Here is a 22,686-nt window from a genome sequence, read left to right as displayed (position 1 = left end):
AAGCATTGATACTTACAAAAGGACAGAACTGAGTGGAAAGAAGAGAAAGAACTTGGTGATTACGCCAAAGAAACTTCTCATATTGGGCTTAGCTTATAGGGAAAGCTAAGCTTTTAATGGCAACACCTGTTCACAACTAATGAAAAAAAAAATCAGATAATGTTGATAGTGCCCCCTTGTGGCTTTGTGCTTTATCTTTTTTAAGCATTAATAGAATACTTTGCACATATTAGATGATTTATAAATATTTATAAATACACTTGGGCTAAGTCTACAAAAGAAAACATTTTAGTGAAAAGATCACAAAATTAGGAGATGAGTAACTTATGTTTTGGTCTTGACTTTGACTGAGCATCTTGGGACCTGCTTCTGACATTACCTGAGTTAAATTGGGCACAATATTTAGCTTCCCTGAAACTCAGTTTCCTAATTTATAAAGTAATGGGATTGAAATAGATAAATTGAGCTCCCTTCCAATTCTTGGTCTATTATTCTTTATCTGAATGCCAGTTTCTTCATCTATAAAATTGAAGCTAATGATAATATGTTTCATTTTAATGGGACTTTGAAATTTACAATACATTGTGTACATACATTTTCTCACTTGATTCTCACAATGCTGAAAGGTAGTCAAGTAAGATTATTATTACTCTATTTTACAGATTAGAACAATAGGCCCAAAGGGTTGAAGCTTTATTAGATATGTAGGGTAATTATTAGATATATAGGATCTCATTTCCCAACTCCCATTAACATTAGTTGGAATATACCCAATGAATAGCTTACTTTATTTCCTCTAAGGGTTCTAAGAGTGATTCCAAGAGGCTGGGGTTTTCCAATATTGTTGTTTATAAGTCACTATCTAGTGTATTCCCTAATATCAACTAGTCAGTTGACATTAATAAGTTTTTATAAGGTTTATTTAGTGAAGAAGTATATCAAAGAGGGCTGTTACAGAAGTGTCACATCAAATCAGGTCATTCTCTCTTTCTACATGAGAAGTTCCTGGAGAGGAAGCACTCACAATAATTGAATTATCAAAATTAAGAAAATTCACAGTTCCTGATTATTAATAAAAGTTCATTTATGTCTTTGTGGACGCCTCCTGAGGGTCCCCTTTAGTAGAATTCTCTGCAGCATTCTAAGGGTTGCTCCACTTGGATTTTCTTCAGTGAGTTTCATTTTTCCTCAGGGTGCTCACACTCTTGATCAGGCAACCAACCTCAGATTTTGCTTTTGGGAGACATCACTGTCACCTCTACTACATACTATTATCAAACCTGATTGGTAACACCAGGAGCCAAGTCTTCTGCTTGCACTGATAACTTTTCAGGAATTCTGGGAAGATCAATGAGATAATTCATAAGAGATAGTTTTCAATGGATTAATATTATATTCATACATAAAATATTTTTATCTAAAAAAGATAGGTCCATTCTACCTCTAAAATATATTGATGGTGTGACATTGGTAAGTAGCTTAAAATTTCAAGATCCCAAAAATTCCCTAAATATCTGTAAGTAGCAGAGCAGGTACCAATCTGCATTGGAAGGGGTCTGTTATTTTATTTCTATTATTTTTATTTTTATGGAGCAATGAAGGTTAAGTGATTTGCCCAGGGTCACATAGCTAGTAAGTGTCAAGTGTCTGAGGCCGGATTTGAACTCAGGTCCTCCTGAATCCAGGGCCAGTGTTTTATCCACAGTGTCACCTAGCTGCCCCTATTTTTATTTTTTTTTATTGAAAGTTCCTGATATCAGTGTAACAATAGTTATTGTTACAAGGTAAAGCAGATATGATCATCTTGGTATATACTCCTTTATCCTTGGTTAAGAGGGTGCTTTCTTCTTAAATGTAAAAATAATTGAAGCAAATCCATTTTTCTTACCTGAATTATCTAAGGTCCTTCTGGCCTTAAAGTTGCTTGTGAGGTAGGGGCTTTAAAATGTGTTAAATTGAATCAAATAACTACAATGTGGGTAAGTACAGACAGCACCTTTAATGAGAGTTCTTTAGCTTTCTTCATCCTTACAAATACCAAAATAATATCTTCAGGTGAGATTAATCAACATTTGCAAGGCCTTTCAACCCACTGGCAGCTGAGAAGAAAGACTGAGTTTCCAGCTGACCAGCCAGGTTATGGCACCCCCTACTCAAAGGCTATTTCACTTTCACTGGCTTTAGTTAACAAATCAGTTTTCAAACTACAACCTCTATTGGTAAGTGGAACAAATTTCTTCCAGTTGACTTGTTTGATGACATATCACAACATGACAGGCATGAAGATTTCACTATGGGAGATGGTGGATAGAGTTCACCCAACTGAAACACTGCTTAGTCGTAGTAGCAGCTGTGAAAATTTTTTCTCCGAGATACTTTAGCACAGCTATACTGGCCATTTCCTCCCCTGATCTCCTTCCCTTTCCTCCTCTCTTGTGTCTGTTCTTTCCCAAGGGCATCGCACAGATAAAGCAGGACAGAATCCATTTTGAAGTTATCTCAAAAGGTGAATTGGAGTGAATTCAGAACCTTTTGAAAACTGCTCCCCATAGATGAGTAAAGTAAGTTCAGTGACTTTGGGTCACACACAGCATGGCTGTCTGAATTTAAAGCTTGCCTCTATACCTAATCAATTCTGCGACATCAGACAATTCATTTAACCTCTCTACACCTTATTTTGTCCAGATTTCAAATAAGGCAAATGAATCCACAAGGGAAAGGGGCAAAATACTTACTTTGAAAATTTGTTTAGGAATTCTAGACAGTTATCTAAAGTTCCCTTTATGTCTGCGGAAAAGTCTTAGAAAAATAAAATAATGCTGTAATTCGGAGTGAAATGTAACAACATCACAGGTAATCAAGGGCTATTGTTGAGGGATCACAGTATTTTGTTTATGCATCTGCAGCTGGAAGAACCTTGCAGATCATCTAGTTTAGCACCCTTTTTTAACAAATCAGGAAACTGAGGTCTCTGAAAATTAATGTGACCAGCATATGGTTACACAGGTAATAAGAGTCAAATGCAGTATTCAGACAGGTTCTCTGACTCCAATGGGAAACATTTTGATCATTCTAGGTTCTCCTCCTGTCATATCTCTTCCTAGTTTCTCAGTCTTCTTCAATGAATCCACATTCATTTCTTGCCTAGTAACAATACAGTTGTTCCCCAAGCATTTTTTGTTTATTTTTTCTGTTTATTTTTTTAACTGACTTGACTCTCTATTCTTCCCTTCATACCCTCTCTCAATTTTCTTAAAATGTGTGGGTTTAGTTGTTGTGCTCATATTTTTATAAGAAATTTTAATCAATTTCTAGGTTCTAAGAGCTCCCATCCATTCTACACATAGCTGTTAAATTAATATTCCTTGAAAAAAAATTCACAGGAAGGTGGGTTAGTGATACCAAACCTGGAGCTTTACTATAAAGCGGCAGTCATCAAAACTATCTGGTACTGGCTAAAAAATAGAGTGGTAGATCAATGGAATAGGCTAGGCTCAGGAAATGCAGTAGTAAATGACACTAGTAATGTAGTGTTTGATAAACCCAAAGACTCCAGCTTCTGGGATAGGAACTCAGTATTTGACAAAAACTGCTGGGAAAACTGGAAGATAGTATGGCAGAAATTAGTCATAGACCAACATCTTATACCTTATACTAAAATAAGGTCAAAATGGATACATGATTTAGACATAAGAGGTGGTACCATAGGTAAATTAGGAGAGAAAGGAATAGTGTACCTATCAGATCTTTGGAAAGGAGAACAGTTTTTGACCAAACAAGAGATAGAGTATATTATAAAATGCAAAATGGATGATTTTGATTATATTAAATTAAAAAAATTTTGTACAAACAGAAGCAATGCATCCAAAATTGGAAGGGAGGCAGAAAACTGGGAAACAATTTTTGAGGCCAGTGCTTCTGATAAAGGCCTCATCTCTAAAATATATAGGGAATTAAATCAAATTTATAAGAATCCAAGTCATTCCCCAATTGAGAAATGGTCAAAGGATATGAACAGGCAGTTTTCTGATGAAGAAACCAAAGCTATCTATTCCCATATGAAAAAATGCTCTAAATCTCTAATGATTAGAGAAATGCAAATTAAAACAACTCTGAGGTACCACCTGAAACCTATCAGATTGGCTAAAATGACAAAAAAGGAAGATAGTAAATGTTGGAGAGGCTGTGGGAAAATTGGAACACTAATGCATTGTTGGTGGAGCTGTGAGCTGATCCAACCATTCTGGAGAGCAATTTGGAATTATGCCCAAAGGGCAATAAAGCTGTGCATACCCTTTGACCCAGCAATTCCACTTTTAGGTCTTTTTCCCAAAGAAATCATGGAAGGGGGAAAGGGACCCACATGTACAAAAATATTTATAGCTGCTCTTTACGTGGTAGCAAGGAATTGGAAGTTGAGGGGGTGCCCATCAATTGGGGAATGGCTGGACAAGTTGTGGTATATGAATACAATGGAATACTATTGTGCTGTAAGAAATGATGAGCAGGAAGAGTTCAGAGAAACCTGGAGGGTCTTGTGTGAGCTGATGATGAGTGAGATGAGCAGAACCAGAAGAACATTGTACACAGTATCATCAACATTGAGTGCTGACCTACTGTGATGGACTATATTCTTCTCACCAATGCAATGGTACAGAAGAGTTCCAGGGAACTCATGATAGAAGAGGATCTCCAAATCCAAGAAAAAAAAGAAAAAAAGAACTGTGGAGTATAGATGCTGATTGAACCATATTATTTCTTTTGTTTTGGGTGCTGTTGTTTTTTTTTTTTCTATTTTGAGGTTTTGCATCACTGCTCTGATTTTTTCTCTTGTAACAGGATTAATGCAGAAATAGGATTAATGTTATTATGTGTATATATATATGTGTGTGTATATATCTATATCTATATGTATATGTATAGAGATATATAGACATAACCTATATCAGATTACCTGCTGTCTAGGGGAGGGGGGGGAGGGAGGGGAGGGAGGTAGAAAAATCTGAAATTGTAAAGCTTGTATAAACAAAAGTTGAGAACTAACTTTACATGTAACGGAAAAAATAAAATACCTTATACATTAAAAAAAAAAGAAAATTAATATTCCTAAGTTACCGAGTCTGATGATATCACTCTCCTACTCAGAAATTTTGAATAGCTCCTTATTTTCTCTCAAAATAAGAATTACTGGGGACAGCTAGGTGTTGCAGTGGATAAAGTAACAGCCTTGGATTCTGGAGGACCTGAGTTCACATCTGGCATCAGACACTTGACACTTACTAGCTGTGAGAAACTGAGAGTGAAATTAAAGATCTCCAACAACTGCTTCCATAAGTGTTTTCAGTTATTTCAAATTACTCCCTTCTCCACATTTTGCATTCCCTCCAGACTGGTCTGTAAGCTGTTTAGAAAACTTGACTTTCCATCTTTAAACTATACGATATTGAATAAGCTATTCCTGTGCCTAAAATACACTTCCCTCTGTCCCTCTGCCTCTTTAGAATCCCCTGCTGATTTCAACATGTAGGTCAGGTCCCCCTTTCTTTATAAGGCCTTTCCTGACCCACCTATATCCATTAGTTAGCACTGTCCCCTTCCAGAAATTCCCACATGCTGCTTACCTTTCTACATTTTGTGCCCCAAGACCTACACAATACAACTTCCTTGAGGACTATTTTTTTTCTTTATATTTTAAATACCTAGCACAATGTCTTATATATTTTAGGTGATTAGTGGATGCCTTTGAAGTCAACTTGATTTAAGCCAGCCATGTTTCATTTTTCCCTGACCATTTCTCTTAAATCCATCTACTGTATGGGGAACAGCTTCAATTCTGGGGCTTGAGGGAGTTAAATTCACTATCACTGGTTCTGGGAACTAGATATAAAATTACAGGAAACTGGCTTAGTGATCATAAAGATCATGGTTATGGCGTTATAAGGCATTTCAGAGATCACAGTGTCCAAACTCTTCTTTTACTTATGAGGAAATTGTATCACATAAGTAGCATATAACAGAGATGCAGTTTTGAATCTAGGTCATCTTGACTTTAGAATCATTGTTCATTCCATGGTACAGATAGGCATAGAGACAAGACATAAAGACAGGTGATAGACAGATAGATATAGTCTTTCCTTAAGATGTTATTATACTCAGAAATGTGGCCGTCAATACACTTTTTCATCCCTAGACGAAGTTAATACTGCTACTACTACTGATACCTTACACTCCTTTTCATAGGTCAATTAAATTCATTTTATTAATTCACTATAATTAGATACCATTTAGAAAGCACTTGTTTTCATTATACAATGTAGAGTATGAGGCAAAGGCTAAAAAGCACAGGTACATTGCCCTTTCAGACTGGATTGCTACTGTAAAGGTTTATGAAGTGAATGAGACTGGAGCTATTAGGTTAAGTATATGCAACATCCAAAGGGAAGATCCATTCCCACTTGCTTCCCTGCTTCTGCTATAACTAAAATTTAATTGTAGAATAGGTGAGTTCTCTGGAAACTGTGTTGATTATAACTTAAGGCCTAAAATACCTTAACTTTAGCAAGGGACTTCATTTCTCAAATAAAGGAATAAAAGATCAATAGATCGATCGATAGATAGATGGATGGATAGATAATGTATCTATTTATGTATCTATCCATCCATATATGTTTTATTCACATACATATGAATATTATTTTAATACTAGATATGTATTTATATTTTGATTAAACATATATATGTTTTATTCATATATGTGTATATTTGCATGTGTGTACAAACATACACACAGACGTGTTTGTATATAGGTTTCAATTATTTTTATCAAAAGAAATAATCTCCGATACAATCAGCTTCATGTAAAAGTAAAAATTCTTTGTCAAAGAAATGTCTACATTATTAAATATAGCCATGACTTTAGGTACATTATTGGGGTTGATGAATGGAGAGTTGGTAGATGAAAGATGGCAGGGAATAAGGTTTTCAATGAAGGGAAAAAACATGATTAAATACAGTTCTTTTCAACTGATGGCATTATTTTAATATACCACTGCAATGCAGTAAGTTTTTGTGTAGATGCATTGAATTTATTAGAAGGCAGAGTTGCTGCCAACTGGGATTCAATCTATCAGGGATAGCAGACCCTACTAATGCTGAGTCCTCATAACAGCAGAAAAACTAGTTAATCAAATTGGGGAAAATCAGTGAAATCAGTTATTTGGTATATTGTAGATAGAACAACAGGTCAATAGCATTTTTCTTTCTATTTTCACCTAGCTGTTCTGATATCATTCAGGAACAGACCGAATTAGAGGTTCTGAACAGTTATAATCAAGTTTTTCACAATAAATTTGGTCAGGACAGTACTATTCACTCTCTGCTAAAATAGCTCATAAGACCATTCGTTTATGCAATAAATGTTTATTAAGGAGGCAGCTGGGTGGCACAGTGGATAAAGCACTGGCCTTGGATTCAGGAGGACCTGAGTTCAAATCCAGCCTCAGACACTTGACAGTCACTATGTAACCCTGGGGAAGTCATTCAACCCGCATTGCCCTGCAAAAAAAAAAAAATGTTTATTAAGCACTCTATGACTCTGATGTCAGCTAACAGAAAAACATATGGCTCAATATATCTCACTAAAACCAGGCCTCACCATGCTTCTCATCCCATCTAATCATCCACCCTGGCAATCTCTCTACTACTAATACCTAAAGACCATAGCATCTCCTGAGACCATATTCTGCATGACAATGAACTCAATTTTGGAATCACTGCCCTGAGGCCACATTTTTTTTATTTGTATCATCCACTGCAAACATATATGGGCTACTATATTTAGCCGGCTCCTAAAATTAGATGCTAGTTTACATTCTATATAACTCTTGTAACCAATGTACTTTCAGATTACCAATTCATAATCTGTGTGAAGTATTACTTGGGGAGGGGAGAAAATAGAGGTAATGCCAATTAAGTTGCTATTATAATTATCTTCGTGAGAGGTGATGAGGGCCTGAACTACAGTGATTGTGTTATGAATATATAAAAGGTGGGAATGCAAGAGATATTGTGACGGTAGAAGAGGTGAGATTTAGCAAACAGAGGATATGGGTAAGAAAGAACAATAAGAGTCAAGATTAACACTGAGGATCATGAAGCATACTATCCACCTCTAAAGAAGGAACTGATATTGATTGAACATAGACTGGAGCAAGCTATTTTCCAATTTATTTCATTTTTTCTTATATTCAAGTCTTCTTATACAAAATGATTAATATGGTAATATTTTACATAATTTCACATGTATAACCTGTTTCTGATTGCTTACTATTAGGAGGGAAAAAGAGATGGAATTTGGAACTTAAAACTTTATATAAAAGGTTTATTTAAAAAATCCCCCCCCCAATTTTTTTTCATTAGATTGGATTGGTTTTGGTTCAATTGGAATAATACCTCAGAAATATTTTTAAAGATGTTAGTCTAACCAGTCCCTAAGCCCAAATGTGTAACCCTTATTGGCCAGGGATAGGGAGAAAGAAACAGTGGCTCTTCTACATGAGGAATTCTTAACCTTAAATCCCTGAACTTACTTCTCAAAATATCTCAATGATGCTATTTTATTATAAGTGCTTTCCTTTGGTGAAAAAAATATTAACAATGAAGTTGAGAAACTAGATGACTATATGCATAATGGAACCTGCATCAGAAATGGTAAAGCTGGCAAAAGTTAGTATTTGTGGGGGAAAAAATTAAGTTTTGTTTTCACCATGTTGAATTGCAAAAACCTACAGGACATATAAACAGAAATGTCTGATAATTGCTTCTGTAAGACTAGATATAAGAAGACACAGTAGACTTGTATATATATCGGAGTCATCTATACAGAAATGATAGTAAAAGCCATAAGAAATTATTAAATCAATAAATAATTTAGGTAAAGTAGAAAAGAGGGCCGAAACAGAGCCTGAGGAACAACCAACCATGCATAGTAAATAAAACCGAGCAAAAAGGAATGAAATGGATTAGCTTTCTATTGAAAAGAAAACCAACAAACACTAAGGAAAGTGTGCCAAGGAGGAGGAAATGATCAATAGACAATAGAGTCAAGTGTTATAGTGAAGTCAAGCCAGATAGGCACTGAGAAAATGCCCTCATTTGGAAATTAAAGATAAATTGTAATATGTTCATATCTAAAGAAGTAATGAGAAAATACAACTAATTCTAGTCTTTGAGGAGATAGGGAATCATGGGTGTAGCACATTGCATGTGTTGTCAGAAAGACTTGATGTGTTGGTCAGTTTTATAAAACTGCTTTTTCCTTTCTTTAGTTTTTTGTTCTTTCTTATATAAGGAATATTTTATTATAGGGGAGTGGGGAGGTATAAATTTGGAAAAGGAAGGTAATTGTCAAAATCAGAACTTTTCATAGGAAATGAGAGAAGTTCTGAGCAAGGATATATATTTCCTTACAGGTAAGGAAACTGAGGTCAGAGAAATTAAGTGACTTGGCATAGCATCAGACCATTTGTGATACAAAGCTGGGACCAAAATTTTAATCACTGAAATGACCCAGACTAATAATAGCAATAATAATACCACATTGCATAGGTATTATTCATTACAAAATTCATAGCATTTTCACAAAAACAATTGCATTTGATCCTCACAATAACCTGTTGAAATAGATATTTTCCTGTTGTTGTTTTTTTGCAGAAATAGATATTTTCAAATTATTTTAAATATGAAAAAGCTGAGACTCACTGAAGTTAAGACATGTGCCAAAGATCTCTCTGCTAGAAAGCTGCAGAGATGGGATTAAAAAGTGTTGTGAATGTTAATCTAGAGTTCTTCCTAATATGCCATGTATTTATTTAACATCTATAGCACAAGTTCAATCTGGGGACCTGTAACAATACTTTGTGTCTGTCATTCTTCCTGTTTTCAATTCCACTGAACAAAATGCTACTCCCAAAATAAATAAGCTCCTCACTTTTCAAATGATCACTATGCTACTAACTCAAATGTTAACTGACATAACTTTCCATAGACTCCTTTCCCCTTTGATTGGAGGGCTAACAAATAGAAAACCAGACTCCTCCAAATGCTATCTGTTATAAAAGGGAGAAACTGGACCCTCAGATTGCTGCACTTTGCATCTGCTGCCTTGTCTGGTTTCAACTACACAGAATAAAATGCCCAAGCACCCAACTTCCTTTTATGTGTTGTCTCCCCACAAACAGACAGCAAGTTACTTGAGGTCATAAACTGTCTTTCTTTTTATTAATTGTATGCCTAGCACTTAGCACAGTGCCTTGTATAGTTGGTACTGAAAAGTCGTTTGTTAGATTTGATTAGATTAGTAGTATATGGGTCACCATATAGTCCTAGAGAGGATTCAGGGTCATTTACTCTATGAGGATCATAGTAACACAGTAAGGTGAGGGAAATTTTGGTAGCTAATGAGAAAGGGCTGCTCAGGGTCTGACTATTTCTAGTCTTAGTAACAGATCAAAGTTAAACAAAATTCAAGCTCCTTTAATCCATTATCAGATATTTATGCACCCCGAATATTATATTTAAGATAAGGTCCAAAGATCATCTCAGTCTAAACTTCAACAAAGGCTAAACCTTATCTTCAATTCATTTCAGTGCAATTCAGTGAACATTTAGAGGCACAAATCAGAGTGATCAGCACTAGATAAATATAGAAAATGGCCTCAATCCTAGAATCAAGATTACCATCCAGTAGGGAAAATACAACCTATACACAAATAAGTATGGAATCAGATAATAAATTATTGGGGGAAAGAAAATGAACAAAGTATATTAGGAAAATGAACAAAGTATATTTTAGGTAAGAGGCGTTACTTTGGGATGGAGGGATCAGAGAAGATTTCATTGTGAAGGTGGCACCTGACCTGGCCTTTGAATGATCAGAGAACTTTTTCAATATATGTAAATGAGGAAGGAGTGGCTTCTAGGCCTGAAAGATGATTTGTATAAATGGGCAAACATTATACAGCACTGATTAAGGGGTATTATCCACTTACTTTGGAACATAGAGTTAAAGAGAATAGTGGAAAATATCTAGAAAGACAAATCATCATGGAAAGTCTGACTGGAAATCAACTTAGAAGCCATCTAACACCCCTCATTTTGCCAATGATGAAACTGAATCTGAAAGACATTAATTCACATATCCAAGTAATACAAGAAATTAATAGAATAGCCAGGGTTCAAGGTAATCTGATGCACCCTGTCTACCAAAGTTAAATTCTTCTTCTATGTCTAATTCATTTGGATAAGACCTCTCTTATTGATGGAGAATGGTTACTTATTATTCTCTACCTCTATGAAGGGGAGAAATGATGAGAACTTGGAAGAGAAATACTAGTTTTTTTGGCTTCCAACACTGAGAGAGGAAACATGGTTCCAGGTTTCCTTCAGGGATAGATCCTAGGAGGGAGAGACTATGAGAACAAGTTGATATATGAAGGAGCGTTGTCTATACCATCCATATTATTGGCCTAATATGTTATAGACTTAGGGGAATGTCCCCTGTGATGAGAAAAACAATGGATTTGAATGAAATTACCTGCATGATCTTTTTGCCTCTGAATTTATGAACCTTTGTCATTTTCAGAACCTTTTGTAATCTCTTCTCCAAAATTGAGTTTGTATATTAAATTGTTTCTGGATTTCCTTTCCTTCTTTATCACAAAATCTAAGATTAAATTGTTATTCCCCTCCAAGGTATCCAACATTTCTACCTCTAGCAACCAATTTGTCTTTGCTATTAAGACTGAGGTTCAAGAGAATAATTCTCTTAATTGCTTCCTCCACCTTTTGAAGGATATCCCAAACTTTTAACTGATGCTTTTCTTTTAATGTATTTATTAAGCATGAATATGATCATGTGGCTGAATCAAAAATATCCAGTTTTTTTGTTTGTTTTGTTTCATAATATTCCTATCAGCCCATATTACTACTCTATCCATGAAAAGTAACTTGCCAATATCACTAAAGATATGAATTGTTATCTTTTTAATTTTTTTGTAATTTGAAAGAATAGATTATGCTCATCCTGAATTACAATCTCCCTCAATGTTGTTATTGAATTATCATCATTAAAAGGATAATTTAAGCATACTAAAATGTGTTAAATTTATTAGGCCTCAGGAAGAAGGGGAGGCAGAAGAATAGTCTTTCTAGTTGCAACTAATACTATAGACATATTCATTTGTTTTACCCTAATAAAAATGTCTTTGTCTGAATTTCCTTATCAGCTGGGAATTATTCATTTATATTTACTTTTGCTCAATACTAAGGAGTTTACATTTTTCCTTAAAAATAGGTGGTGGACGGCTAGGTGGCGCAGTGCATAGAGCACCGGCCCTGGAGTCAGGAATACCTGAGTTCAAATCTGGCCTCAGACACTTAACACTTACTAGCTGTGTGACCCTGGACAAGTCATTTAACCCCAATTGCCTCACTAAAAAAAAAAATTAAAATAAAAAAAAAAAATAGGTGGTGAGGGGCAGCTAGGTGGCACAGTGGATAGAGCACTGGCCTTGGATTCAGGAGGACCTAAGTTCAAATCCAGCCTCATATTAAGGGCTAAAATTCTAGCTAGTCTGTCTAAAATATCTAATGAGTGGTCGCCAATACAATATAAGCTTTAGCAAGAGTTAGACTTTTAAGCAGAAGGAGAATAAAAATTTGGTAAAGAGAAAGGGAAAGGCCTACATTCATCTATCTATTAAAGGGAGGGCGCATTTCTAGCTCCCTTCTCCACCAGAGTCATCAGGAAAGAGAGTGAGTCAGAGTGTCAGGCTCCCCCTTCTTCCTCCCACATGCAAATATCACTTCCTGATGCCAAAGAAAAGATGCATGGTCTTGCCCTCAGAGACTTTCACCTCATGGCAGAGCTTTTCTACAGTAAGTCTCCAGCAGGTGGCATTATTCCAATCATTATAATCTCCACTTTGTTTCTTTAAGAAACAGGGCATTTCCTTGATGAAACAGTCAAAAGTAACAGAATATAATATCCTATGCTAACTAACAATATGTTAATAACAATATAGAAAAGGGAGAAAAGAAAGTTTTGTCCAGAGTGGTGTTTTTTTGTCCTTGTGAACTGGTGCTTTGACATTGGCCTGCAAAGGGAGGGCCTCTGCAGAGAGTACATGTTACAGATGGTATATAATAACAGAAGGAAAAACCAAAAAACCAAAAAACACAAAACTGTTCATTTAAAGTCTCTGAAAGTCTTTTCTCAGATGTCCTCTGGGTGTAGTCATGGAATGGAAATCTTTTCAGGAGTTGATGTGTGGATGCTGGTAATCAGCCAGGAAAATTTCCTACAAAATTGAGCTTAACACAACTTTAAAATAGCTTTGTCAATAATCAAATCAAACAATGAAAGTTCTCAGAAACATGTCTAAGGGAATTCAGAATCTTAGTTATTACACATGAAACCTATAATAAAACAAAAATTGAAACATTCCTTAAAATTAATATTACTATAGTCCCTCCCTTGTGGAGGGTAAATTGAGAAGATAATTTCTGTGATATTAGTTTTTAAAAATAATTTTTATCTTTGTTTCATCACTTTTTGCATCATCTGCCTAATTATCCTCATGCCATTATGAGAAATTAAAAATATAATATAATTGGTAACAGGTGTCAAGGCCAAATTCAACACTGTATTTATCATGACACCTGAGATAATTATGGGGGTGATCATAAAAGAACAAAGAAATGATGGATTATGAGCATTCCCACACTTGAGCTATTGCTCAAGCTATGTAGTATGCCAGGCTTAAAATAGGATATATGTCCATGCCACCAAACATATTGGAAGAAACTGAGTCAGACTTAATCAGATGCATGGGATTGAGATGTCCATGGCATCAGGCATATAGGAGGGGGCATAGAAGGCAGGTGTAGAATGAGATGGGTGGGATCAAAACTTCCAGCCATCTGTACAATATTGTGGGGAAAAAGAAAATAAAAATTAAACAAAGAGAATCCAGCCTTAACATTTGTCAAAAGCCGTTCCCTCAGCCATACCTTGACTTCATGGATGTCTCCCCTCATGTGACAGTTCAATGTCTGCTCTTGCACTTATTCCTCTTGTGATTGGATGGCATCTTGGCCAACTGGCATTTGATAACTCAGAATAAAAGCAATTAATGTCTTAAATGATAAGCTCCCATAATCCAAGTCTAATGTGGATTTAAAAATTGAGGATATTAAATGATTGCAAAAAACATGAATGTACCTTGACTCAGAATATAATATACAATTATGCAACAATTTCAAGTAATACCTCTTTTATACTAAGTATACAATTACTTTTGTGAAAGATTGGAACATATTTAAATACAAGTTAAAGCACAACACAATCTCAAAGAAAACTATTTTTTTTTGAAAAAAGAAAACTTTTATAAATGTTCCCCTCTTTTTTTTTTGGAATAGGCTTATCAAAAATAATACTTCTAGAATTAAGTTACATTTGCCATGGCAACCAATTTGCCAGGGAAATGCTTTATAGAGTTCAATCAAATAATTAGTTGAGAAAATATAACAAAAACAAACAACTCAGAATATGGGAGCACAATAGTCTCAGAATAAACATTGTATTATGAAATCAAAACCATCTTGCAATGTTTCAAATTTAGATAGATGAATGAATAGAAGAAAATACACATGGAAGAATAAAAGACAATAAAATTCAACCTAGGGAAATCTAAATGAATATGAACTTAATATTAATAAGAGTATTATAAAATATAAACTTGATCACATGATTATAAAAAGCTTTTACAAATATTCTCTTTTTTAAAAAAACTAAGTATAAAACACAATCTCAAAAGCATGAAAATCTCTATGAAAATGTTTATGAAAATGTAGATGTAATATCATAGAAATCCTATGTAACCTCTGAACTGATACTATTGCTCTGAGTGAATTTAGAACACTTTTGACTCCAGTATCTAAAATCCCCAATACTCATATCAATACCTTGCTGCTTACTTCTACATTTCTGTAAAATATCTACCTTTCCATGGCAAAAGAACCGGAGTCTTGAACTATGATGATGATTGTCATTTTTATTCCACTTCAGTTTTTTCTTCTTTAACCCCCCTATATTGTCTGTCAGTCCTTTCATAACACAAATGCTTTAGAAGGTTACTAATTAAAGACAAAAGCAGATTAGCAAATTTATGAACAAAATGAGCATATCTGGAATTTAAAGGGTTTCTGAGGTTGTCTCAGAATCACAGTTCAGCTTGGATAGGGCTGAAAATGCAGGTAGAGAAAGCTGAGCATGTGCAAGATCAGGACCTGAGAAAGGTGGATTAGATCTCATGACCTCCTGGGCAGGAGAATCAAGGAGAAGAGGGGGAGGAGGTGGGGTCCCTAGAGTAGGGGAGGGGACCACCTCTCCCAAATGGTGAACAGCCCTAGAATCAAACTCAGGCCTGGGTTCTCCTTCCCCCTCTTCTAAGGGATTAAAAGCTTCTAGAGAAGCCTCCAGGCATGCAAAATTAGAGCAACAATTAGTGTTAGAATTTGAAAAAGCATAGCTGGCAGAGGGGGAGCACCCTTGTCTGAGCACCTTGCTGGCTCTTCCAACAAAAATAAAAATAAAAAATCCACAAAAACAAAGCATTAACATGATCTTATCCCCCATTTGTCTGGTTAAACAGACTAAAATTGAAAATAGGGTATTTAGGGAGTTGAAAAAACCCATTTGAAAATTTAAAGGGAAAAAACAGCCAGTACTTAGCAGTTTAAAGGGACTGGGTAGGGGAAATTTCTTACCCAACTGGAAGATCAGAAGACTGAAGTTCAGCTTTCCTCTTCATGGTCAGCCATCTGTTAAGGACTAAAATTCTAGCTAGTCTGTCTAAAATATCTAATGAGTGGTCGCCAATAAATTATAAGATTTAGCAAGAGTTAGACTTTTAAGCATTTATTAAGGAGAATAAGAAATTGGTGAAGAGAAAGGGAAAGGCCTATATTCATCTATCTATTAAAGGGAGAGCGCATTTCTAGCTCCCTTCTCCACTGGAATCCTCAGGAAAGAGAGTGAGTCAGCGTGCCAGGCTCCACCTTCTTCCTCCCACACACGAATGTCACTTCCTGATGCCAAAGAAAAGGCACATGGTCTTGCCCTCAGAGACCTTCACCTCATGACGGAGCTTTTCTACAGTAAGTCTCCAGCAGGTGGTGTCATTCAAATCATTACACTCAGATACTTGACACTTACTAGCTGTGTGACCCTGGGCAAGTCACTTAACCCTCATTGCCCTACAAAAAAAAATAGGTGGTGAGTTTTATTACTTACAGTGTAAAGGACACCTTGTCTCATTGGGCCTTTGTCTCCCCCTCTATAAAATTAAGGGGTTTGTAGAAGATCAAGTATAAGTAGCCTGGTGTTTGTGAAGACATGTGAGTGCACAAACACACATACACATACATTGTTTTCTTTTTTGTTTGGTTGGTTTTTTTTGGTTGGGCAATAGGGTTAAGTGACTTGCCCAGGGTCACACAGCTAGTAAGTGTGTTTTCTTTTGTAATGTAATGTTTCTTATAATTTACATTAGATTTTATCAGACTGCCAAAGTTGTCAATGTTATTAAATAAGGTTAAAAAGCCCTAAATTATTTGATCTCAGGTCCCCTTTAGTTACAACATTCTGTGATGTTGCAATTGTATACCTTTAATCACTAATTGAATAAAACATTAGAGTGATTGTCAATATGTCAATATAACCATTGTTAATATGAATTTGCCTGTTATTACTGTACAGTTGATGGAATGTGGTCACAGATTAAACTATGTCTATCTATATGTTTGTCTATATCTTTTTCTACATATCCATCTAACCATTTATCTAGACACACATATAGTACTTTTCTGACAAATCAGCATGGCATAAAGATGACTCCATTTTGAAAGTTATACAAGCATTACACAAATTCTGACACTCTCTAATACTTGAAAGCCTTCAAGTACAGTCAAGATAAAAGATATTGTCCAATTTCTTAGGACCATCCAAGGTGAGTAGAAAGAGGGTTATCACTATTAGTCTGCCCATTAAGTAATGACAATGTATGAAACAAAGAAAGCTATAAGTTGGTGCTCAGTCCTATATAGTCATCTTTGTATGTACAGTGATAGTGATAGATGGCAGAAAGAGATACAGGTTTTTCTATGAGTCACATGGTCTGGGTATAACAATTGGAATGATGCCACCTGCTGGAGACTTACTGTAGCAAAGCTCTGCCATGAGGAGAAGGCATCTGAGGGCAAGACATGTGGCTCTTTGGCGTCAGGAAGTGATTTTTGCTTGTGGGAGGAAGAGGGGGCAAGACTGGTGCTCTCTCTCTCTTTTATCAGGACTCTGGTTGAGAGTGGAGCGAGAAATGTTCTCTCTCTTTAATAGATAGATGAATCTAGGCCTTTCTCTCTCTCTTTACCAAATTTTTATTCTCCTTAATAAATGCTTAAAAGTCTAATTCTAGCTAAAGCTTATAATTTATTGGCGACCACTCATTAGATATTTTAGAAAGTATAGCTAGAATTTTAGCCCCTTACAGGGGACATCTATAAAGATTAACTTACCCGTTGTTATTCTAAATGTGATATATTTTCCTTCTTACCTAATACTGAATGTATATAGCACTGTAGGAATTGAATCATATTGATCTATTATTCAGCAATAAATGAAACAAGAAGACAAAAAGGAGCCACTCTCTTGTTTCCAGGCTCACTGAAAATTCTATTTCCCCCTTTTGAACTCTCAGATCCAGCCAAACAGTCCTTTTTATTTCTGTTCCTCGCATACAACACTCCCTCTCAGATTGCTAGTTTTTAAACTAGCCATTTCTCATGCTTGAAATGCACTTTTTCATTAATTCCAACCAACAAAAAAGCAATACCTACCACATAAAATCTTTTCTTACATCCTCAACTGTTTGTGCCCTCTCTCACAAACTACCTTATTTTTAGTTACTTTATATTTATTATGTCATTATTTATATAGGTCTGTATGGTCTACCCCACTATATTATAAGATTGGGAAAAAATAAAGATTGTTCATTCATCATGCTTGTATTCCAATCCCCTAGAATAATACCTGACAAATAGTAGATGTTTAATAATTGAATGTTGATTAATTAATTGATCCAAATACAATAAGGAGAATAATTCCATTGATCTCTTGCCTACCACACCTTATAGTGCTGTTGGTAAACATTTGCAAAAAGAACATGATGAAGAAAAGTTAGCCTTGTCCATAAATATCTTTTATAGGTGATTCGGAGGAAGAGAAAATGTATGAAAATTGATCTTTTAAATTGATATTTTTCAACTCATACATAATCCAAATATGATCACTTCTGTGCAAAAGTGAGCATAGGTGATAAAGACCAAAAATGGTGTTAGGAGACATGGTTCAAGATAAATGGTTCAAGATAGGATTAAAAACCAGCTAAGACATTGATTAGAAAGAGAAATAAAGATTTGGCAATTTTTTCTGTACAACATGATGTACATGGACAACAGACGATGACAACTGATTGCTTCCTTTATCAACACTATCAGAATTCAAACCCAAATCTTCCTCCTAGAGAGTGTGTAATTATTCTCTGCCAACTAAATAGGGAAGTGGGTGTGTCTCTTTCCACCCTACTCTGAATGCCTAATCTTGACTAGTGGCTAATACTGACTGGATTTTCCATTTAAATTTTAACAGCTAATCTGCTCACCCTTCTCTGGTGATTGGTATAGAACAGCAGGCCCTAGGTTGGCAGATCTCATGAATTGAATCTATTTAACCTGTTTTAGCAACCTAACTTTTCCCTTGCAGTCTACCTTTTGGCAACCTCATACAATGGGAATTTGTCTTTTTGTGCTCAAGTATGTGTCCCTTCTCAGCCACTTAAGAGACAAATTATAGCCTTCCTTTGGGGGTGTAGAAATGAGTTAAATGATGGCAAACATAAATACTTTTACAGCAGGCCTTATTCCAATGACTCATAAGTTTGTTACTGAAGCTTCTGCAACATCCTTTGATTTCTAGATGAACACACCCCCTCCAACTGCTATGTAAAGGAAATGATGCTCTAAAGGGAAGGCAGTAATAATAGAATAAGTTCGGGCCAATCTTACAACCAGTAATATTTAACAATTCTCATTCTCATTCCTGTTCCCACTTTCTCTCAATATCACAATGATCCCTGTGGTAATTCCCCCTCCCATGTCCATATAGAAATACATCTGATCACTAGGGCACTTAATAAATGTTGATCAACCTCTTTCCATTAGCTTGAAGCACTCAATATAAGCACATAAATCCTTATCTCCTGAGTAATATTAAAATTAATAACATTCATTTTACAGAAGATAAACCTGAGAAGAGGTTAAGGAAAATAGAGAGATTTTTAATTAAGTAAGTGATAGAGCTAGAATTAAACACAATTCTTTCAAAAATCAAAATTATTTCCTACACCATACTAATTAGCTGTGTTGTTCTCTCTCTCTCTCTCTCTCTCTCTCTCTCTCTCTCTCTCTCTCTCTCTCTCCTCCCCCATATGTATGTGTGTATGTATGTGTCTGTGGTTAAAATTGGATATATGTTTACATATACTTCAATTTATCAATATTTATTAAATGTCTATACTGTCTCAGACTGAGAAGATGATACAGCATTTAGATAAGACATTCTTGACTTCACTATATAAGGACCTCATGGGGATTATAGGCTTTTTAGAAGAATGTCTTCTGAATACACATATGTAAATTTTCAATATAGACAACTCAACATTCAAAATAATCCAGTGGCAAAATCCCACTAAGGATAGGTTTCTGGATGTTAAGGGCACATATTTCAGGACATCTATAAATCTTTAAAGTGTTAAGATATCCTTTTTGAAATCACATAAAATAGCTGAATGGGACATTATCCTAATACAATGTATTTCTGTTTAAGTTTATGTACATATACTCAATTGAACTCAATTGGACACATCACACTTTACTGCTAACACTGAAGTATAAATTGAAATGAAAAGTTTATATAGAGAGATAGTCTTATAGAATAATTTCTAATATGAATATAGAAGCTGAAGTTTATTATTTCTATAATATTGCTTTTCAAAAGGCCTGGGAATTTAGGAAGCCCTCCTCACTCAGGGATTTCTGGTTCAATGTCTAGATGACAAAAAGGGCTTGAAAAAGAAAGTATCCTCTAGACCTTTAAAGCTATTTATGTTGTTTTCTATTGCTAAGCAATGATGATTTTGTCTTTTTTTTCCCCTGAAACCAACCCCTACCTCAAATTCTTCCATCCTTCTTAGCCTTCTATTTGTGTCAAATAACTGGTTATTAAAAGTACTCATTATAGTAACTGCTTTCCAAGGGCTCTTTTAAACCTGGTTTAGAAGAAATGGAAAGAATAAATATTCCTGAAAGAAAGAAAACCACAAATGGAAAAGGGAAAGGGAAAAGAAGCTGTTGGTTCCTGACATTGCCCTTGGTACATGCCCCACTCTGGGTTTTTTAAAGTTTTGCTTCACCATGTGAAGACCCTACTCTGTGGCTATCTCAAGAGAATACCCTTTTACCTGAGTAATTAGGGATACTAGAAGAAAAAGAACAATTAAGGATAATTACAGTTAGCTTGACAAAAAGTGAAGTGATATTTAGATAGCCATAATGTACTTCTGGACAAGCTATGGATCTAATTACTTTCCTCAAATATTGTGAAACTGAATTACTATTCAATGACCTCAAACTCTGAGAGCTCTAAGAGAGCTCAAGTCATGGTGTTTACAAAGCAGAATAGTGGTTTTCCTCAGATATATCATCTATCTATCTATCTACATATATCTATATCTATCTATATCTATGTCTATCTATCTATCATCTATCTATCTATCTATGTCAGGGGCCCTGACAGAAAAGATCTAAGGAAAAAAATGCCAAGATTGCTTATGCCATACTGGTATTGATAGATTATTATATATAGGTGCATACATACAATTTTCCTAATTATAATTTCCAGGGAAAGGAATCTAATTTTTTTCCCTTTGTTGTTAAACATATATGTCTATGACAGAAAGGACAGGAACACCATCCCTTTGACCAAGATTATTAATGAAAACCAGTTATTTCCTGAATAATATGTGTTGGTTGAACAAAGTAGGTACTGTGGTATTTTATCATCAGCCCGTCTTCTTACTATGCATGGCTGCATTTAGTGATCACTAATCCCAGTCCTACTTTTTAAAACTATTGTTAAAGCAAGGTCTTTGGGGATCTCTCTTTCTCTCTCTGATTCATTCCAACAGAGCAGCTGGAGTCAACAACTTGGGACTATTTTTTTTCCCCTTAGAATCACATCTATAATTACTGCTACACAATGGTGAATGTGCCCTTTTCACTCAGTCATGGGAGAACTTCTACAAGGGCAACTTAAACCTAATTTAAGTTGTAATTACTGACTTCATTTTCTCCTTTTGTCCAGATACCTCAGAGAAGCTATGTACGTGGTGAAGTAATGGGATTGCTTTGGTTTGCATGAATGTTGCTTCTCACAGTTTTCTGCCTGGATTTTATTTGCCAAAAATATCACATTCTGAGATCTATGGTTAGAAATTCAGAAACCAGAGAGAGATTTGTTCAAGTGACTAAATCTTATTATGGTACATGGGGTGTTGCAATTTATTTTAAAAGTATTCAGGATAGTGTTTTCTATGAAATAACAGAGTTCTCTAGAAGTTAACTGAACCAATATTACATTTAAAAAGAAGAGATTGCAACAATAGATGTCTGTTGAATTCAAGTATCCATTGTAACTCTAACACTAAGTAGAACCAAACATTATTATTTTGATCAAATGCAGACTCTTCACTAAACTCTGAACCTTTTTGCCACAGTTTGACATGACCTCTTGAACCTTTAGTACTATTTTATTTTTTTTAAAGCCATCCTGTTCACTGATTTATTGCTGTTATTGGGAAGGTTTAAATCACATGACCATGCGGCATAGATCTTAGTAGTATCTTGTGGAATGGAATAACTGAGATTCACATTTCTCTGCGGGTATCAGACAAATATTTAACCTGCCAGGACTGGATGATGTAGAATGGAAAAAGAGTGGGTTTTTGAGACCAAGTGCTGAAATAGGAGCTAAGAATTTCTAGGTCCAAATCTCAACTCTATCCTTTATCAATTGTGTGACAATTAAATAGTCACTTAACTTTTTAAGCCTCAGTTTCCTTTTCCATCAAAATAATGGATTTGACCTCTCCTTTTGGTTGGTTATAGATGCCCCCCTAAGGATCCTTCTAAAGCATAATTAAATCTCCTTGGAATCCCTAGGTATCAATAGAGTAGAAAGCAGTCTGTGTCTTTATCATTGCTCTCCCTCCTAAAAAGAAAAGCCAGGGTCCAAAATCTTTAAACTATAATTGGAGCCAACTCGTGATACACCTTGCACAGAATTTTTTTCTTCTAGCTCCACTCCTCAATAGCCCTCCCTTCCTCGCTCTAGAGATTTTGAGAACTGCCTAGACTCAGAAGTCTAATAGACAGCCAGGAAAGAAGCCATACTAGTTGACTATAACTAATAAAAATAAACAATAAAAGCCCCCAGTTTCAAAAGGAGAACAC

At 35.3% G+C, this 22,686-nt stretch overlaps 1 protein-coding gene across 1 annotated transcript in view; it reads left to right on the top strand.

The window, feature by feature from the left end:
- The first annotated feature begins 1,973 nt into the window (after positions 1-1,973).
- The window catches only part of LOC122739376 (40S ribosomal protein S3a-like), a 104,136-nt gene continuing 83,423 nt past the window's right edge, over positions 1,974-22,686 (top strand). Inside the window, 1 exon segment of the mRNA XM_043981138.1 lies at positions 1,974-2,219. Within this exon segment, the coding sequence (XP_043837073.1) occupies positions 1,974-2,219 (246 nt within the window).

Source organism: Dromiciops gliroides, chromosome 2 (genome assembly GCF_019393635.1).
Source record: "Dromiciops gliroides isolate mDroGli1 chromosome 2, mDroGli1.pri, whole genome shotgun sequence".
Classification (NCBI taxonomy): domain Eukaryota; kingdom Metazoa; phylum Chordata; class Mammalia; order Microbiotheria; family Microbiotheriidae; genus Dromiciops; species Dromiciops gliroides.
The sequence above is the reverse complement of the archived record's forward strand: the minus strand, read 5'-3'. Positions and strand labels throughout refer to the sequence as shown.